The sequence below is a fragment of the Labeo rohita genome, chromosome 10 (assembly GCF_022985175.1).
Source record: "Labeo rohita strain BAU-BD-2019 chromosome 10, IGBB_LRoh.1.0, whole genome shotgun sequence".
Lineage (NCBI taxonomy): Eukaryota > Metazoa > Chordata > Actinopteri > Cypriniformes > Cyprinidae > Labeo > Labeo rohita.
This window is the reverse complement of record NC_066878.1, coordinates 5141490-5160624: the sequence shown is the minus strand read 5'-3', so window position 1 is coordinate 5160624 and position 19135 is coordinate 5141490. Positions and strand designations below refer to the sequence as shown.

At 39.2% G+C, this 19135-nt stretch overlaps 1 protein-coding gene across 7 annotated transcripts in view; it reads left to right on the top strand.

The window, feature by feature from the left end:
- ryr1a (ryanodine receptor 1a (skeletal)) overlaps positions 1-19135 on the top strand; it is a 64841-nt gene that overhangs the window by 3819 nt on the left and 41887 nt on the right. For all 7 annotated transcript variants that reach the window (XM_051121831.1, XM_051121828.1, XM_051121832.1 and 4 more), the window contains exons 2-39: positions 1012-1131; positions 1229-1330; positions 2349-2369; positions 2528-2602; positions 2725-2803; positions 2896-3008; positions 3089-3188; positions 5180-5276; positions 5385-5459; positions 5552-5708; positions 5812-5976; positions 6525-6646; positions 6877-7069; positions 7189-7324; positions 8353-8448; positions 8597-8715; positions 8804-8937; positions 9014-9255; positions 9334-9526; positions 9796-10012; positions 10095-10199; positions 11029-11132; positions 11215-11298; positions 12046-12205; positions 12470-12617; positions 12711-12916; positions 13009-13183; positions 13261-13469; positions 13558-13916; positions 13996-14125; positions 14220-14380; positions 14991-15153; positions 16030-16116; positions 16214-16440; positions 16530-16974; positions 17049-17672; positions 17754-17954; positions 18348-18459. In XM_051121831.1, the coding sequence (XP_050977788.1) occupies positions 1012-1131; positions 1229-1330; positions 2349-2369; positions 2528-2602; positions 2725-2803; positions 2896-3008; positions 3089-3188; positions 5180-5276; positions 5385-5459; positions 5552-5708; positions 5812-5976; positions 6525-6646; positions 6877-7069; positions 7189-7324; positions 8353-8448; positions 8597-8715; positions 8804-8937; positions 9014-9255; positions 9334-9526; positions 9796-10012; positions 10095-10199; positions 11029-11132; positions 11215-11298; positions 12046-12205; positions 12470-12617; positions 12711-12916; positions 13009-13183; positions 13261-13469; positions 13558-13916; positions 13996-14125; positions 14220-14380; positions 14991-15153; positions 16030-16116; positions 16214-16440; positions 16530-16974; positions 17049-17672; positions 17754-17954; positions 18348-18459 (6256 nt within the window). The remainder of the gene's footprint in view (positions 1-1011; positions 1132-1228; positions 1331-2348; positions 2370-2527; positions 2603-2724; positions 2804-2895; positions 3009-3088; positions 3189-5179; positions 5277-5384; positions 5460-5551; positions 5709-5811; positions 5977-6524; positions 6647-6876; positions 7070-7188; positions 7325-8352; positions 8449-8596; positions 8716-8803; positions 8938-9013; positions 9256-9333; positions 9527-9795; positions 10013-10094; positions 10200-11028; positions 11133-11214; positions 11299-12045; positions 12206-12469; positions 12618-12710; positions 12917-13008; positions 13184-13260; positions 13470-13557; positions 13917-13995; positions 14126-14219; positions 14381-14990; positions 15154-16029; positions 16117-16213; positions 16441-16529; positions 16975-17048; positions 17673-17753; positions 17955-18347; positions 18460-19135) is intronic.

Sequence of the window (19135 nt, the reverse complement as noted above, 5' to 3'; positions counted from 1 at the left end):
AGGAAGTGTTAATATCTTACCAGATATCAAACTGGATTTATATGATTCCAAAAGAGCAAAAATGTAGACATTTATTGCTAGTAGTCTTAATGACATACAATACATCAACAAAACATAACAATGTCTTGATCACAAAGTTGAACTTTTATCGTCAAGTGAAAGACTGAGTTCAGTTTTGCTAGCTTTTTTGCCTCTGAAACTATTGTAAAATGTTTTGGCTTTTTAAAACTTAAAGGAGAAGTCCACTTCCAAAACAAAGATGCACATATAATGTACTCATCCCCTTGTCATCCAAGATGTTCATGTCTTTCTTTCTTCATTCGTAAAGAAATTATGTTTTTGTGAAGAAAACATTTCTGCATTTTTCTCCATATAATGGACTGACATGGTGCCCCGAGTTTGAACTTCCAAAATGCAGTTTGAATGCGACTTTAAACGATCCCAAATTCGGTTGTAAACGATCCCAGTCGAGGTACAAAGGTCTTATCTAACGAAACAATCAGTTATTTTCATTTAAAAAATACAATTTAAATACTTAATAAATAAGGTAAAACAGTGATATAGGACGATTTCGAAGTTGAGGGAGAACATGAGATGGGAGTTTTTCGACATACCCTAACTGTCATGAACTGGAACAAAAACAGTCCAGGCAGAGTAAGACAAGACGAGCGTTAGGCATTAAAAAGTATATAAATTGTATTATTTTTATTAAAATAACTGTTTCGCTAGATAAGACCCTTCGTTCTCGGCTGGGATCGTTTGCAACCACATTTGGGATTGTTTGAAGCTGCATTTAAACTGCATTTTGGAAGTTCAAAATCAAGGCACCATATCAGTCCATTATATGGAGAAAAATCCAGAAATGTTTTCTTCAAGAAACATAATTTCTTAACGACTGAAGAAAGAAAGACATGAACATCTTGGATGACAAGGGAGTGAGTAAATTATTTGTAAATTGTTGTTCTGGAAGTGGAGTTCTCCATGACATCTTTACATTTATTTTCTTCGTAGGATGATCAAGTGGTTCTCCAGTGCACTGCTACAATCCTGAAGGAGCAGATTAAACTTTGTCTGTCCTGTGAGGGTTTTGGAAATCGCCTGTGTTTTCTGGAAACAACATCCAATGCCCAGGTTTGCTTTTTCATTTATGTAATTCTGAATTAATGAAATACATCTGATGTTTTGGTTTTCCAGTTTTCTGTACACTTTTTTTTGATTGTCTTTCTAGAATGTTCCTCCAGATCTGGCGATATGCTGCTTTATTCTGGAGCAGTCCTTATCTGTGCGGGCCCTTCAGGAGATGTTGGCTAACACAACTGAGCTTAATGAGGTTAGTTCAAAGCACATACATCAGGTCATTGTCACTTAAAAAATTAATTTAATTCAGGTTTGAAACAGCATGACAATTTTTCATAAAAGTATGCATACAGTGTGTTGCAAAAGTATTCATACTGCTTCATTTTTGTTTTGTAGCAGCCTTATGTTAAACTGCTTTAGATGACTTTTTTCCACATCAATCTGCGCTCCATTTGCCGTAATGACAACTTTGCAGATTTATTAAAAATAAATCACTAAAATAAGTACATTGCATAAGTATTCATACCCTTAAAGCAGTACTTAGTTAAAGCACATTCACAGCCTCAAGTCTTTTTGGGTATGATGCAACTAGTTTTGCACATCTGCATTTGGCAATTATCTGCCATTCTTCTCCTCACCTCTTCACCTCTCAAGCTCTATCAGCTTGGATTGGTGCAGACGCACATTTTCAGGTTTCTCCAGAAATGTTTGATTGGGTTCAAGCCCTGGCTGTTTACATAGTTGTCTATAAGCCACTCTTGCTGTGTGCTTAGGGTCATTGTGGTGTTGAAACGTGAACTTTCTGCCCAGTCTGAGATTCTGAATGTTATGGACTGGGTTTTCAATAAGTCTGTCTCTATATTTTGCTGTGTTGAGCTTTCCTTCTACTCTGACGAGTCCCTCAGTCCATGCTACTGAAAAACAGCCCCACAGGATGAGGGTGCCTGGTTTCCTCCATACATGTTGCTTGGAATTGAGGTTCATCAGACCAGAGAATCTTGTTTCTCACAATCTGAGAGTTATTTTAGTGCTATAGAGGGTAGTTATTTTAGTGTATAAAGGGTAGATTGATTTGGAGAAAAAAAAGGTAATTTAAAGCAGTTATACATAAGGCTGCAACAAAAAACGTGAAAAAAACAAAGGGGTGTGAATACTTTTGCAAGGCACTGTATCTGTATGTATAACCTGAAAATGTTTTTACATTGTTTTTCTGAACTCAGCATGATAATCTCTTGTCCTCCTTCTCTTATTTTCTGTTTTGCCTACTGTAGGCAGTGGATTTGGATAAATGGGTAAGTTTCTCTTTGTTCCTTGTATTATTCCTCATATTATAGCCGCCTTGTCACACTTATAACACTGTCAGTGTGTCCATTTCTTTACTCACCTTAATGTTGTGTAAACTATGCATCTCTTGAATTCTGTATGATCATGTTTTCCACTTTCTTCCTAGTCTTCACAAGGAGGTGGCCACCGCACATTGTTGTATGGCCATGCTATCCTGCTCAGACACACTCACTCTGGCATGGTGGGTCAAATCTCAATACACACATACACACTAGATAAGTACTTTGAGAGACAATTTACTACTATTAAAGAATCATTTGACCTTTCCATTTTTATTGATTGCCATCTCATTGTATGATGCAGTACCTCAGCTGTTTGACGACATCAAGGTCACTCACAGACAAGCTGGCATTTGACGTTGGCTTGCGGGAGGAATCGACAGGTGATTGATTTCTAGCGGATCGTTATCACTGATAGTACTTGTAAATATACAAAAGAGAAATCTGACTAAAGGATATCCTTGTCTTCGTTCAGGTGAGGCGTGCTGGTGGACCATTCACCCTGCATCCAAGCAGAGGTCAGAGGGTGAGAAGGTCAGGGTGGGCGACGATCTCATCTTGGTCAGCGTGTCTTCTGAGAGATATCTGGTAAAGCCAGTCTCTACGTAGTCAGTCTCTTTTGAGTGGAGCATATAGAGTTTTTCCTGAAAAATCTGTCCCATCAACAGCACCTTTCCTATGCCAGCGGAGACCTCATGGTGGACGCTTCTTTTATGCAAACTCTTTGGAACATGAACCCGGTCTGTTCTGGCTGTGAGCTGGCAGAGGGTAAGCATAGAGTTCGTCCAAAGTGCTTACAGTGCTTGAAGTACTTGAATTTGACTTTAAGGCCTGGAAAACCCTTGAAAATAGCAACATTCCTGAACAGGTACCTTAAAAGTGCTTGAATTATAAAATGCAATGTCTCTATGAAATAAGTGTTTATTTTTTTCAATAAGCACATATCTTTTCATGCAAAATTAAAAAATCATACTTTTTTTCTGCTTATTTCAGTTAAAGTCATAAAACTAGCGAGCTAAGCCAGTAGTACTGACTACTACAGTAGTTTGTACTAACATTTACGCTGGAACCGCTCCAGTTGATTCAAACTCGTGATTTTGATCATTCATTTCAAGCAATTTACTAGCAAAAACCAGATTAAATGGGAGAAACTGAGCTTTTTAAAACTCTGAATCAGCCGCAAGATGATTCACTGTTTTGAAGGGCTCCACTCGGAGTGCGGAACGCAAATCATTTGATTTAGATCTAAACTTCAGAAAGAGTTAGTGAATCTTTTGCTTCAGATCGGACCTTCAGAGTGCAGGTCATAAATCATTTAAATTACATCACAATTTTGGAGCAGGTTCGCGAATCCTTTGCTTCAGATTGAAACTTCGGAGCATGAATCATTCGATTTAGATTGGGATTTCAAAGCGGGTTCGTGAGTCATTTGATTTAGATTGGAACGGAGCGGGTTTGTGAATCTTTCGCTTCAGGTTGAAACAGTGGAGCATGGATCACAAATCATTTGTATTAGATCAGGATTTCAGAGCGGTGATTTTGTGAATCTTTTGCTTCAGATTGGAACTTTGGAGCACAGATCGTGAATCATTTAATTAGGTCGGAACTTTGGAGCGGGTTCGTAAATCTTTTGCTTCAGATTGGAATTTTGGAGCGTGGAGCACGAAGCGTTGGATTTAGATCGAAACTTCGGAATGGGTTTGTGAATCTTTTGCTTCAGATTGGAACTTCAGAGCACAGATCACAAATCATTTTAATTTGATCGGGACTTTGGAGCGGGTTCATTGATCTTGTGCTTCAGATTGGAACTTCAGAGTGTAGATTGCGAATCATTGAAATTAGATCAGGATTTTGGAGCGGGTTTGTGAATCTTTCGCTTCAGATCTGAACTTTGGAGTGCAGATTGCGAATCATTAGAATTAGATCGGAATTTCGGAGAAGGTTTGTGAATCTTTTGATTTCGTTCGGAACTTCGGAGCATGAATCATTTGATTTAGATCAGGATTCAAAGTGGGTTTGCGAGTAATTCGCTTTGGAACAGAGTGGGTTTGTGAATCTTTTGCTTCAGATTAGAACTATGGAGCGTGGATCACGAATCATTTTAATTTGATCGGGATTTTGGAGTGGGTTCATGAATCTTTTGCTTCAGATGGGAATTTCGGAGTGTAGATCGCAAATCATTATATTTAAATTGGGATTTCAGAGCAGGTTTGTGAATCTTTTGATTCAGATAGGAACTTCGGAGCATGAATCATTTGATTTAGATCAGGATTTTAAAGTGGGTTTGCGAGTCATTCGCTTTAGGTCGGAGTGGATTTGTGAATCTTTTGCTTCAGATTAGAACTTCGGTGCGCATATTGCGAATCATTTGAATTAAATCGGGATTTCGGAGAGGGTTTGTGAATCTTTTGCTTAAGATCGAAAGTTTGGTGCACAGAGCACGGATCGCGAACCATTTGATTTAGATTGTGATTTCGGAGCGGGTTCATGAGTCATTTGATTTAGATATTAGTATATTTTCAATTATCTATTTAGCTTTTTTTTAGAATTTGAAAGATAAGACATTGTTTGATAAGTGAGATCTCTGATTGTAGTCCTTGAAAATCTAAGACGTAGTGCTTGAAAAGTCCTTGAAAGTCCTGTAATTTCATTTTACAGTATCTGTGCGAATCCTGTAAGCAAATAATATTAATATGCAATTTCTTCATTGTGTTTACAACAACCATAATGCATAATTTTGTGATGTTTTCTTGTTTCAGGGTATCTGACTGGAGGGCATGTTCTGCGTCTTTTCCATGGGCACATGGATGAATGTTTAACGATTCCTGCTGCTGACCAGGGCGATGACCAGAGACGGTGAGATATAAAGCCATATACTACTGTAATGTAAACAACTGAATGTAATTTCATTCAGTATAAACACACAAACGGGTCAATTTTTTCTTGTTTTGCATTATTTTTCAGAAATGCACATTATGAAGGTGGAGCCGTTTGCAGCCATGCCAGATCTCTGTGGAGGCTGGAGCCTCTTCGCATTGGGTTGGTAGTATTTGTATACATCAAGAGCATTAACAAGCAGAAAAGATGTTTTTTTCCTCCTTTTGAGCTGATGTTCAACCTCCTGTGCACAGGTGGAGTGGTAGCCACATGAAGTGGGGTCAGTCCTTCAGGGTGCGTCACATCACCACAGGCAGGTATCTGTGTCTGGATGAAGAGAAAGGACTCCTGCTTGTGGACGCGGAAAAAGCGAATACAAAGAACTCTGCTTTCTGCTTTCGTGCTTCAAAGGTCTGTATTCTACGCTCAGCTTTATACCTTACTCTCGGAGAGGTTGCCCTTTGGAAAATGTTTTCTATCAAAATTTGATGTCAAACGTCATGTGACTGAGTAGGAGAAGACGGAGGTGGCTCAAAAACGTGACGTGGAGGGAATGGGGATACCGGAGATCAAGTATGGGGAGTCTATGTGCTTTGTACAGCATGCCTCTACCAGCCTGTGGCTCACATATGCCGCGGTGGATGCCAAGTCTGCTCGGCTGGGGCCACTGAAAAGGAAGGTACAAGTGTTAATGACATGTACAGTATTGTTTAAAAGTTTGGGGCAAGTATGATTTTTGTTTTGTTGGTTTGAAAGAAATGAATACTTGTATTCAACAAGGATACATTAAACTGTTACAAAAGTAAGAGTAAAGACAATTTACATTGTTACCAAAAATGCTGTTTTAAATAAATGCTGTTCTTTTGATTCATCAAAGAATCCTAAAAAAAATATTGTTTTTTAGTAATGATAAGAAATATTTCTTGAGCACCAAATCAGCATATTAGAATGATTTCTAAAGGATTGTGTGACACTGAATACTAGAGTAATGCCTGCTTTGCCATCACAGGAATAAAAACAGTTATTTCAAATATTCTAATAATATTTCACAATATTACTGTTTTACTGTATCAAATTAATGCAGTGTTGGTGGTCATAAGAGACTTCTTTAAAGAAGAAATCTTACTGACTCCAGATTTGAACAGTGGTGCAAATTCACTCTAGTCAGGCCTAAAACTGCACAATTCACAGATTTCACCAGTGCTAATATGTGTTTATTTTTCTTAGGCTATACTGCATCTGGAAGGTCACATGGATGACGCTCTGACTGTGGCACGTTCTCAGACAGCAGAATCCCAGGCTGCTAGAATGATCTATAGCACAACAGGACTCTTTACTCAGTTCATTAAGTATGAAAAAATCCCTTCTTAAACCAGCATGTGATGGTCTAAGCTGGTATTTTAGGTTGGAAGACAAAAAATGGTCTAAAAGTCATTAAAACGGACCAGCTTAGCCAGAACTGGAGACTATATAGATCAGTTTAGCACCATTAATGCTGATTTAATAAAAATATGTTGGTTTTATCAAGGGTATAATATCAGGGTACAACATTTATTTGTTAATTTGTGTTGTCTAACAGGGGTCTGGACACTCTGAGAGGAAAGAGTAAATCTCCAAGCCCATCATCCCCGTCTATGCCTCTAGATGCCGTGGTTCTGTCCTTGCAGGATCTCATCTTCTATTTCCGACCTCCAGAGGAGGAGCTGGAACATGAGGAGAAGCAAACCAAACTGCGCTCTTTGAGGAATCGTCAGAATCTATTCCAAGAGGAGGTTAGACATACTGGCAAATATGTATACAAATACAATAATTTAAGTCTTTACATTGATTACATAGAATATTTAAAAAAAAACATATGCACATAATTACCATGGTCTGCTTTGTTGCACAGGGCATGATCAGTCTCGTATTGGACTGTGTTGATCGGCTGAATGTCTACAACACTTCGGCCCACTTCTCAGAATTTGCTGGGGAGGAAGCAGCAGAGTATTGGAAAGAGATAGTCAACTTATTTTATGAGCTGCTAGGTATGGCTGTGTTTACAAATGATTGTAACATGTAATGCATGTTTAGCCACACTGATGAACTTAAAAGAGTAATAGTTCACTTCCAGAACAAAAATGTACAGATAATGTACTCACCCCCTTGCCATCCAAGATGTTTATTGTGTCTTTCGTTCTTCAGTCATAAAGAAATTATTTTTTTTGGAGGAAAACATTTCAGGTTTCCTCTCCATACAGTGCACTTCTATGGTGCCCCTGAATTTGAACTCCCAAAATGCAGTTTAAATGCAGCTTCAAAGGGCTCTAAATAATCCCAGCCAAAGAACAAGGGTCTTATCTAGCAAAACAATCAGTTATTTTATTAAAAAAATATAATTAAAAAAAAATTTTAACCTCAAATGCTCGTCTTGTTAGGTCTGTGCAAACTTTTTTCCAGTTCAAGACAGTTAGGGTATGTTGAAAAACTCCCATCTTATTTTCTCCTCCAACTTCAAAATCATCCTACATCCCAGTTTTGCCTTTTTTTTGTAAAGGGAGTTTGACTTTCTTTGCATGTTCACTTTGAAAACACTGGGTTGGTACTTCTTCAGCAATTTAGGACGGTTTTGAAGTTGGAGGAGAAAATGAGATGGGAGTTTTTCGACATACCCTAACTGTCTCGAAACAGAATAACAGAGTTCGCGCAAACCTAGACAAGCCAGCGTTTGAGGTTAAAAAGTATATAAACTGTGCATTTTTTAAAAAAATAACCAATCGTTTTGCTAGATAAGACCCTTATTCCTCGTCTGGGTTCGTTTAGAGCCCTTTGAAGCTGCATTTTGGAAGTTCAAACTCAGGGGCACCATAAAAGTCTATTATATGGAGAGGAATCCTGAAATGTTTTTCTCAAAAAACATAATTTCATTACGACTGAAGAAAGAAAGACATAAACATCTTGGATGGCAAGGGCTTGAGTACATTATCTGTATTTTTTGCATTTTTGTTCTGGAAGTGAACTGCTTTTCAGTGTTTTTGGAAAAATGTAAAGCCCTTGCAATTTTTTTCTCCCATAGCATCTCTGATCAGAGGAAACAGGGCAAACTGTGCTTTGTTCTGTGATAATCTTGACTGGTTGGTCAGCAAACTGGACCGTTTAGAGGCGTCCTCAGGTAGGAAGCTATAATTTATTTAAAAGTCCAATAGAGTACTTTATTTAATTTTTAGGATTGTTTAATTAATAGAATGTTAATCAACATTTGCTTGAAATGGAAATTTTTTTTTAAATAGTAGTGCCTTTTTACATATTTTGATTGTCAGGCATTCTGGAGGTGCTGTATTGTATCCTTATTGAAAGCCCTGAGGTGCTTAACATCATCCAGGAGAACCACATCAAATCTATCATTGCGCTTTTGGACAAGCATGGACGCAATCACAAGGTTGATATCATTTTATAATCAAGACTGGGACTTTTCTAGACTGCGGCTTCAATTGTGTCTTACCACCTGTTGTTGCTTTCCATCGAAGGTTCTAGATGTCCTCTGCTCTTTATGCGTGTGTAACGGTGTTGCCGTGAGGTCCAATCAGAATCTGATCACTGAGAATCTGCTTCCGGGGCGTGATCTCCTCCTGCAGACCAACATTATCAATTATGTCACCAGGTCTGATTCTACAACCTTAATGATATATAATAAAAGGTTTGTTTGGCATCTAGATCTCATGTTTGTTGTTTTGCAGTATGAGACCCAACATTTTTCTGGGCACATGTGAAGGCTCTACACAGTATAAGAAGTGGTACTACGAGTTAATTGTAGACCATGTGGAGCCATTCCTGACCGCTCAAGCATGTCACCTTCGTGTTGGCTGGGCTTTGACTGAGGGTTACAGCCCATACCCAGGAGGAGGAGAGGGATGGGGAAGCAATGGAGCTGGAGATGATCTTTACTCGTATGCCTTTGATGGCCTACATCTGTGGTCAGGTGAGGATTACCTTCGTCCATCAGTTCCAGAACACTGATATCCCAATGTGCTCATCTATAACATTATTCTCTCGTCAGGTCGCGTACCACGTCATGTGTCCTCATCTAGTCCACACATTCTCGGGGCTGGAGATGTGGTGAGCTGCTGTTTGGATCTGAGCGTTCCCAGCATCTCCTTCCGGATCAATGGACATCCCGTTCAAGGCATGTTTGAGAACTTCAACCTGGATGGTCTCTTTTTCCCTGTGGTCAGCTTCTCAGCTGGAATCAGGTGAGAGCCAAGCATGTAGTTTCAATGATTGTTAATGTTAAACCTAATAAAGAGGTCCTGTCTTGTTTCTGGAGGGCCACTATACAGCAGAGTTTAACTCTAGCTCTTATTAAACACAACTGAACCAGCTAATCAAAGTCTTTAGAATCACTAGAAATGTCCAGGCAGGTGTGATGGTGTTTAAGTCTGCAGTAATATGGCCCTCCAGGAGCAGGATTGGACAAATTCAAAAATGCTTTCTACATTTTTGTTGTTTTTCGTCATCATAGAGTTCGGTTTCTTCTTGGTGGGCGGCATGGAGACTTCAAATTCCTTCCTCCTCCCGGTTATGCCCCGTGTTATGAAGCCGTTTTGCCCAAAGATAAACTGCGTATTGAGCCCATTAAAGAGTATAAGCATGACTATAATGGGGTCCGGAACCTTTTGGGACCGACCCAGTCTCTTTCCCACACTGCCTTCACTCCGTGCCCTGTGGACACTGTGCAGGTGGGATTTCATAAAATATAGTTAAAGGGATATATTAATAAAGTGAGCTCTACTGATTTTGCCATCTAAATTATTTCTGCAGATTGTGCTTCCTCCTCATCTAGAGCGGATTCGAGAGAAACTGGCAGAGAACAGCCATGAGCTGTGGGCCGTCACTCGAATTGAGCAGGGCTGGACCTATGGACTGGTGAGTCTATGAAAACATAAAATAAAACTATAATCAAATGATATTTACTAACAGTCAAAAGTTTTAAACAGTAAGATATCTAATGTTTTTTAAAGAAGTCTTTTTTGCTCACCAAGCCTGCATTTATTTGATCCAGTAAAATAAGAAGAGTAAAAGAGTAAAATAAGAAGAGTAAAATTTTGAAATATTTTTACTATTTAAAATAACTGTTTTCTATTTGAATATATTTTAAAATATGATTTATTCCTGTGATTACAAAGTTGAATTTTTAGCATCATTACTTCAATCACATGATCCTTCAAAAATCATTCTAATTTTCTGATTTGTTGCCCAAAAAACATTTATTATGATGTTGGAAACAGTTGAGATTTTTCAGATAAATGCTGATCTTTGGATCTTTCTTTTAATCAAAGAATCCTGAAAAAAATGGTACTCAACTGTTTTAAATATTGATAATAATAATAATGCATGTTTCTTGAACAGCAAATTAGAATGTTAGAATGATTTCTGAAGGATCATGTGACTGGAGTAATGATGCTGAAAATTTAGCTTTGATCACAGGAATTATATTTTAAAATATATTCAAATAGAAAGCAGTTATATAAAATAGTAAAAATAGTAAGTTGCTGTTTTTTTGCTGTACTTTGGATCAAATAATACAGGTTTTGAGAGCAGAAGAGACGTCTTTAAAAAACAATAAAAATCTTTTGACTTATAGTGTAATTGCTCACAATTAACATATTTAATATATAAATAATATGTCTTTTTGTTGATTTTTCTCTGTAGCAATTCATACTCAGTACTGTCTGTCTCCTGTCCCCATTTTTAGTTTCGTGATGACAACAAAAAACTGCATCCTTGCCTAGTAGATTTCCAGAGCCTTCCGGAGCCCGAGAAGAACTACAACTTGGCAATGTCTGGAGAGACACTGAAGTGAGTGAAATACTGAGCTTTTACATGTTTGTTTCTGTGTTTTCTTCTTTTTAACCCATGTTTCTCTGTATTGTCTCTATAGGACTCTTCTTGCTTTAGGATGTCACGTAGGCATGGGTGACGAAAAAGCAGAGGAGAACTTGAAGAAAATCAAACTTCCTAAAACGTCAGTATTATTTTTTTTATAACCCCTAATCACTCAACACTAATAAAGAAATAATGAAGTCTTAATTGCTTTGCATTAAATTAAATATTAATGTTTTTTTATTAATGTCATTAAATGGCATTAATTACTCACCCTCATTTCATTTTAAACCCGTAAGACCTTTGTTCATCTTAAGGACACAAATTAAGATGTTTTTGATGAAATCCAAGAGCTTTCTGACCCTGCACTGACAGCAACGCAACCATGTTCAGGCCCAGAAAGGTAGTAAGGACATCATTAAAATAGTCCATTTGACATCAGTAGTTCAACCTAATTTTATGAAGCTACGAGAATACTTTTTGTGTGGAAAGAAAACAAAAATAACTTTTTACAACAATTTCTTTTATGTGTCAGTCTTTGACGCATTTTCACAAGACTACCACACACAAAAACTATTCTCAAAGCTTCATAAAATTAAGGTTGAACCACTGATGTCACTTGGACTATTTTAACAATGTCCTTACTACCTTTGTGTGCCTTGAATGTGTCAGTTGTGTTGCTGTCTATGCAGAGTCAGAAAGCTCTTGGATTTAATAAAAAAATTCTTAATTTGTATCCTGAAGATGAACAAAGGTCTTGCGGTTTTGGAATAACATAAGGGTGAGTAATTCATGACAGAATTTTATTTTTGTGTGAACTGTCCTGTCAGTGACAAAAGCAAGACCAAAATGATGTCTAAACACAAATTATTTTCTGTTTAATTCTTAGGTATATGCAATGTAATGGATACAAACCTGCTCCTCTGGACCTCAACCATGTGAAACTGACACCGAATCAGAACACACTCGTGGAAAGACTGGCTGAAAATGGACACAACGTCTGGGCTCGAGACCGTGTTCGTCAAGGCTGGACTTACAGCATTATTCAGGTAGGTGCAGCAAAATATAAATAACAATGAATGACAAAAAATGCATCCAGAACATGGCTTTTAAAGACATTTTGAGAAATTTTTAGTTTTTCTTACTTTTCATATTTTTGTACCTAAGAACTCATATTCAACCGTTTTCTGACAGAAAATCCTGAAGATGTTACTATTAATAGTAATATTTATAAGGTTCTATGAGGTTAGCATTTTAATCCCTGATCTTTCTGTAGGGTTTGCTTCATATGCTTCTGATTTTGCTTGTTTTAGGACATTGTGAACAAGCGCAACCCCCGTCTTGTACCTTACAATCTACTGGACGAAAAGACAAAAAAGACCAATCGTGACAGTGTATGTGCCGCTGTACGGACTCTGATTGGCTATGGCTACAATATTGAGCCACCTGACCAGGAGAGCAGTGAGTCTTCTTCAAAGCGAACATAAAGTCATACAATGACTTTTGTATTTGTAAACTTATACTCATCGAAGCCATTATGACCATTTATTCTAGGTGGACATGGGGCTGGCAGTGGTCGGAGTGATAAGATCCGTGTGTTCAGGGCAGAGAAATCCTACGCCGTAACCCAAGGGAAATGGTACTTTGAGTTTGAGGCGGTAACAGTGGGAGAGATGAGAGTTGGGTGGGCAAGACCAAGCGTCCATGCAGACAGAGAGCTGGGATCAGATGACCTGGCCTATGTCTTCAATGGGTTCAAGGTACTTAAATAATTTGCATTAGCATCGTTATCGTCTTCTTCGTTTAAAAACCACCTGCAATGGTTCATTGTACCAATGATTTTTAATCATAGGCTCAGCGTTGGCACATAGGGAATGAGCCGTTTGGCCGGCAGTGGCAGTCTGGTGACGTTGTTGGCTGCATGATTGACCTGACGGAGCTGAATATCATGTTTACTCTCAATGGAGAAATGCTTATCAGTGACTCTGGATCTGAGATGGCCTTCAAAGACATTGAGATTGGAGAGGGTGAGAGTCACAAAGAGGAATAAGATTGAGACATTAGTTGCTGTGACATTTAATGACATGTCTGTCATCCTGACCAGGTTTCATCCCTGTATGCAGTCTGGGACTGTCCCAGGTGGGCCGTATCAACCTTGGGCAGAATGTGAGCAGCCTGCGTTACTTCACAATTTGTGGTCTGCAGGAAGGTTTTGAGCCTTTCGCCATCAACATGAAGAGAGATATTACCATGTGGTTCAGCAAGAGCTTGCCCCAGTTTGTGCCTGTGCCAACAGACCACCCTCATATTGAGGTAACACAATTATTAATGTACTACTATTGACAATTACTAAAACTTAAACTAAAATTAAAAATGATGCCTGCTTTAATTGCTTCAATAGGTGTCCCGTGTGGATGGAACGGTGGATAGCGCCCCCTGTCTGAAACTGACTCATAGGACATTTGGATCTCAAAATGCCAACACAGACCTTTTGTTCTTTAGACTCAGCATGCCAATTGAATTCCACGAAACTTTCAAGGTACCAGTTGGAGCTTCTCCCCTCACCCGAACCCTCACTATCCCTGAGGATGAGGCTCTTGAGGTGGACCCCGAATCTGAATTTGAGCTCCTGAAGAAGTCAGCCACTCGTAAGGAGCAAGATGAGAAAGAAAAGGAGCCATCCGTTCCAAAAGAGCTTCCTGGGAACAAAGAGGGCGAGAATGAGAAGGACACCACCACAGAAAAAAGCAAAAAGAGAGGGTGAGAGAAGATATGGTAGATAATAGATCTGTAATTCTCTCTTTTGGTTCTAAAGTGATAAAATATCTGTGATTTTCAGCTTTTTTTCCAAGGCGAAGAAGGCAGCGTTTATAGCTCCACCACCAGTGGTTCCAACAGTGCCTCGTCTGATGGAGGACGTTGTCCCAGATGATCGAGACGATGTTGATATTATCTCAAGCACAACGACTGTATGAATTCAATTTTATGGTCTTTTCCTTACTAAATATCTTTGTTTCACTTGCAGAATTTTATCTAAAAAAGTCCTTCTTTTCATTCCACCAGTATTACTATTCAGTTCGGGTGTTTGCCGGACAGGAGCCCAGTGGGGTATGGGCAGGGTGGGTCACTCCCGACTACCACCAGTATGACCCACATTTTGATCTTGGTAAAGTTAGAAATGTAACTGTTACAGTTGGGGACGATAAAGGCAACATTCATGACAGGTAAGACCATTTATGTTTTCTACATACTTTAGTTAATTTTCCACCACAATAGGCATAAATGTCAATATTAAAATAAAAATGCAGGCTTAAAGGGATAGTTCACCCAAAAAATGAAAATTACCCCATAAATTACTCACCCTCAAGCCATCCTAGGTAGGTGTATATGACTTTCTTCTTTCAGATGAATACATTCAGAGTTATATTAAAAAATGTCCTGGCTCTTTCAAGATTTATAGTGGCAGTGACTGGGGTTTAAGATTTTGAAGTCCAATAAAAATGCATCAGTTCACTTCAGAAGTCTTTATTAACCCCCCAGAGCCATGTGGAATGTTTTTTATGATGGATGGATGCACTTTATTGAACTTCAAAATTTCAACACCTGTTCACTTCCATTATAAAGCTTGAAAGAGACATTAAAGTACATAAAGTATTTAAGTATTAGAATACATTTTTAATATAACTCTGATTGTATTCGTCTGAAAGAAAAAAAGTCATATACACCTAGGATGGCTGGAGAGTAATTTTCATTTTTAATGAACTATCTATTTAACTTAAACCATCTCATATCATTTTACTTTTCTCAGAATAACTCAATGACTGTTTTTCTCAGTGTAAAACGCAGCAACTGCTACATGGTGTGGGGAGGAGAGTTTAGCAGCTCACAGCAGACACGCATCAGCCAGGAGGATTTTGTGATTGGCTGCTTGGTGGACCTGGACACAGGACTGATGACCTTCACAGCCAACGGGAAAGAGATCAATGCCTTCTACCAGGTGAGAGAAAGTGGTCAAAGTTAAGTCGTTTTGCTTGTTTTTTGTATATGTAAAATGCATAAGGAACTAGGTATGTTAGCAGGTTGCTAAGATGTACTGTAGAAAGAAATAGATTTTTATATTTTCGGATTTGAAAATGTGAATGGGAAAAAAAATCATTGTGTTATGGGTGGTTGCCAAGGTGCTGCCAAAACTACATGTTTGCAGCAGTGTTTCAAGTGGTATATACAGTTTAGGTCAAAAGTTTACATACACCTTGCAGAATATGCAAAATGTTAATTATTTTACAAAATAAGAGGGATCATACAAAATGCAAGTTAATTTGTATTTAGTACTGACTTTCTATTTCACATAAAAGAAGATTTCCACAAGAGAAAATGATGAATTAATGAAAATGACTTCGTTCAAAAGTTTACATACACTTCATTTTTAATAGTGTTGTTACCTGAATGATCCACAGCTGTTTTATTTTGTTTGTTTGTTTAGTGATAGTTGTTCATAAGTCCCTTGTAGTTATATGCAATAGTTGCATATGAGTCCCTCAGTTGTCCTCAGTGTGTGGAGATGGACTGCAAAATCATTCAGTCATTGTTGGGAAGGGTTCAAATACACAAAAATGCTAAAAAAAAAAAACAAAAAAAACAAAAACAAAGAATTTGTGGGACCTGAAGTATTTTTCTGAAGAGCAGTGGGCAGTTTAACTGTTCAGGACAAACAAGGCACTCATGAACAAAAACCACAGCCGTGGATCATTCAGGTAACAGCATAGTATTAAGAATCAAGTGTATGTAAACTTTAACATTTTGCAGATTCTGCAAGTATTTAAATTTTTGACCCTTAACTGTAATATAATTAAGCTGTTCCTCTTTGTTTCAGGTGGAACCCAATACTAAGCTCTTCCCTGCTGTCTTTTGTTTGCCATCAAGCCAGAACATGTTGCAGGTGGAGCTCGGCAAACTAAAGGTCTCGTGCCTAAGATGTCATTTTGTTGTACAAACATTATAAAGTAATTTCTGTTACTTAAATGTAACTTATTCTGCTTTTTCTTCTCTATATCCAGAACATCATGCCCATCTCTGCAGCCATGTTCCGTAGCGACCATAAGAACCCAGTCCCTCAGTGTCCTCCTAGGTTGGATGTCCAGATGTTGACACCTGTCATATGGAGCCGGATGCCGAATCACTTTTTGGCCCCCGAAACTGGCCGTGTGAGTGAGAGGCTGGGCTGGAAGGTGCAATGCATGGAACCTCTTATTATGATGGCGTTGCACATTCCAGAAGAAAACAGGTATTCCGTTAATATGAAAATTAATTCCTTGATCCCTAAAATTTTTTTGTGTGCTGTGAAAATGCAATCATCTTTCCTCACTTCTCCAGGTGCATTGACATCCTGGAACTGTCAGAGCGCACCGACCTAATGAAGTTCCATTACCACACACTGAAACTGTACGGCTCGGTGTGCGCTCTGGGCAACAACCGTGTCTCTCACGCCCTTTGCAGCCATGTTGACGAATCGCAGCTCTTCTACGCCATCGAAAACACCTACCTACCTGGCCCCATCCGTAGTGGCTACTACGACTTGCTCATCTCCATGCACCTTGAGTCTGCCAAGCGCAACCGTCTGATGACTAATAAGGAGTTTATTGTGCCCATGACGGATGACACACGTAGCATCACCCTCTATTCTGATGCTGAGAAGGCCCATGCGCTTCCTGGGGTTGGGCTCACAACCTGTCTACGCCCCAAACTACACTTCGCCCCAACTGGGTTTGTGGGCACTAATGCAGACATCTACACCCTCAGTCCTATCATACCTCTCCAGGTAGGTGGAGAAAATTAGATTAGTGCCATAAAATTGGCATCTTTGCTGACTCTTTTTGTTTTTCTGTACTGTAGATGCTTAAAGACCACGCCCTGAGCATGCTTACAGAAGCTGTGCAGGATGGTGGCCAGGCCATGCGGGATCCCGTAGGTGGCAGCGTTGAGTTCCACTTCGTGCCCATTCTGAAACTCATCAGCACCTTGCTGATAATGGGCGTGTATGATGACAGCGACGTCAAGCACATCCTGAAGTTGATCGAACCATCCGTCTTTACTGATAGTGAGAACCTGGCTGAAGAACTAGAGGCCGCCAAAACTGGAGATGCCGAACAACATCTAGTCTCCAAAGAGGAAGGAACAGAGGTAAAAGAGGAAGAGGAGCAAGTAGAGGGTGAAAATGAGGGAGAGCTGCTGGATGAAGGAATGGGAGAAGAAGAGGAAGAAGAGCTTGAGGAAGAGGAGGAGGATGAGCTCGAACCTGAGGAGGAAGAGGAGGAGGAATATGAAAAGCAGGCGGGAAAAGAAGGGAAGGAGGATGAACATGCTGCGGAAAAAACGGATAGAGAAAAAACAACAGATGGAGAAGATAAGGGAGAAGATGAGAAAGAAGCTGGTGCAGCAGAGGCAGAAGCGAAGGAAGAGGAGGATGTTGGTGAAGGACTGCTGCATATGAAGCTTCCTGAGTCTGTTAAACTTCAGGTGAAGTACTACTGATTGATTGATGCTGATTTTCATGTGTGTTAGTATTTCTCTGACTTTTTCTGTCTTTCTCATTCTTAGATGTGTACCCTCCTCCAATATTTCTGCGACTGTGAGTTGCGTCACAGAGTAGAAGCTATCATCGCTTTCTCGGACATGTTTGTCAATCAGGTGCAGACCAATCAGAGACACCGATATAATGACCTCATGCAGGCCTTCTCGATGAGTGCCGCAGAAACAGCCCGCAAGACCCGCGAATTCCGCTCCCCTCCGCAGGAACAGGTAATGTTTAGCTGATCTGGAGAGACAATGAAGCCTTGGTATTAGGGCTGGGCGATATGGCCCAAAAAATCATTGCGATATTATCACGGTAATTTTTTTCATATTAGTCGATATCGATAATTATCACGATAAATGTCTTTTTTTTTTTTTTTTTCAAGTTTAAAGGCAGATTTTTGCTCCAATGTGAAAGTTGTAAAAACCAGATGGTTAATTGTTCGTTATATCGATCACTCATTGAACTCTTGTTCTCGTTTATAGAGGAAGTTTATATAGTGTGATGATTATCGTTATCGATTTATCACCCAGCCCTACTTGGTATATATAAAGCTTTTTTAGCTTTTTCTCTCCGGAGAAAAAACAGAACTAAAATTTACACTTACATTGTTTATTCAGGTGAACATGTTGATGAGCTTTAAGCACTGTCCAGAGGAGGAAGATTGCCCCGTTCCTGAAGAAGTCCGGAATGACCTGCTCACATTTCACCATGACCTTTTAGCTCACTGTGGTTAGTTAACCACACAGACGTGCAACATACTGTTGTTGTTGTTGTTTTTTGTTTTATAAAAGACCAATATCATTAGTCCGTATTTGTTGCTGCTAACATATCATTCCTATTTCAACATGCAGTTTTTTTAAAGGGGACATCAGATGCCCATTTTCCACAATTTAGTATGAATCTTTAGGGCAGGGGTCACCAGATCCGGTCTTAGAGGGCCGGTGTCCCTGCAGAGTTTAGCTCCAACCCTAATCAAACACACCTGAACCAGCTAATCAAGGTCTTACTGGGTATACTTGAAACTTCCAGGCAGGTGTGTTGAGGAAAGTTGGAGGTAAACTCTGCAGGACACCGGCCCTCCAGGAACAACTTTGGTGACCCCTGCTTTAGGGTCTTCATGAATGCCTGCAACATACCCAAAGTACACAATCTCAATGGTCTCTTTTTACCTTTGTAAAAACAGCTCTGTTCACAGCGAGCCATTTCGGTGTATGTCTCTTTAAATGATAATGAGCTTATGCTCACTCCGCCCCTCTGTTCTGTTTTTTTTTTTAAGTGTATTTGGTGGCACGTTACCATAAAAAACAAAACAAGTCCACTGCGTCCTCAGTGGCTCTGGTGTCGGAAGAAAAAGAAGACTCTTATGTTCACTTTTACATTCAAATACAAAACACCTGCATTGCTT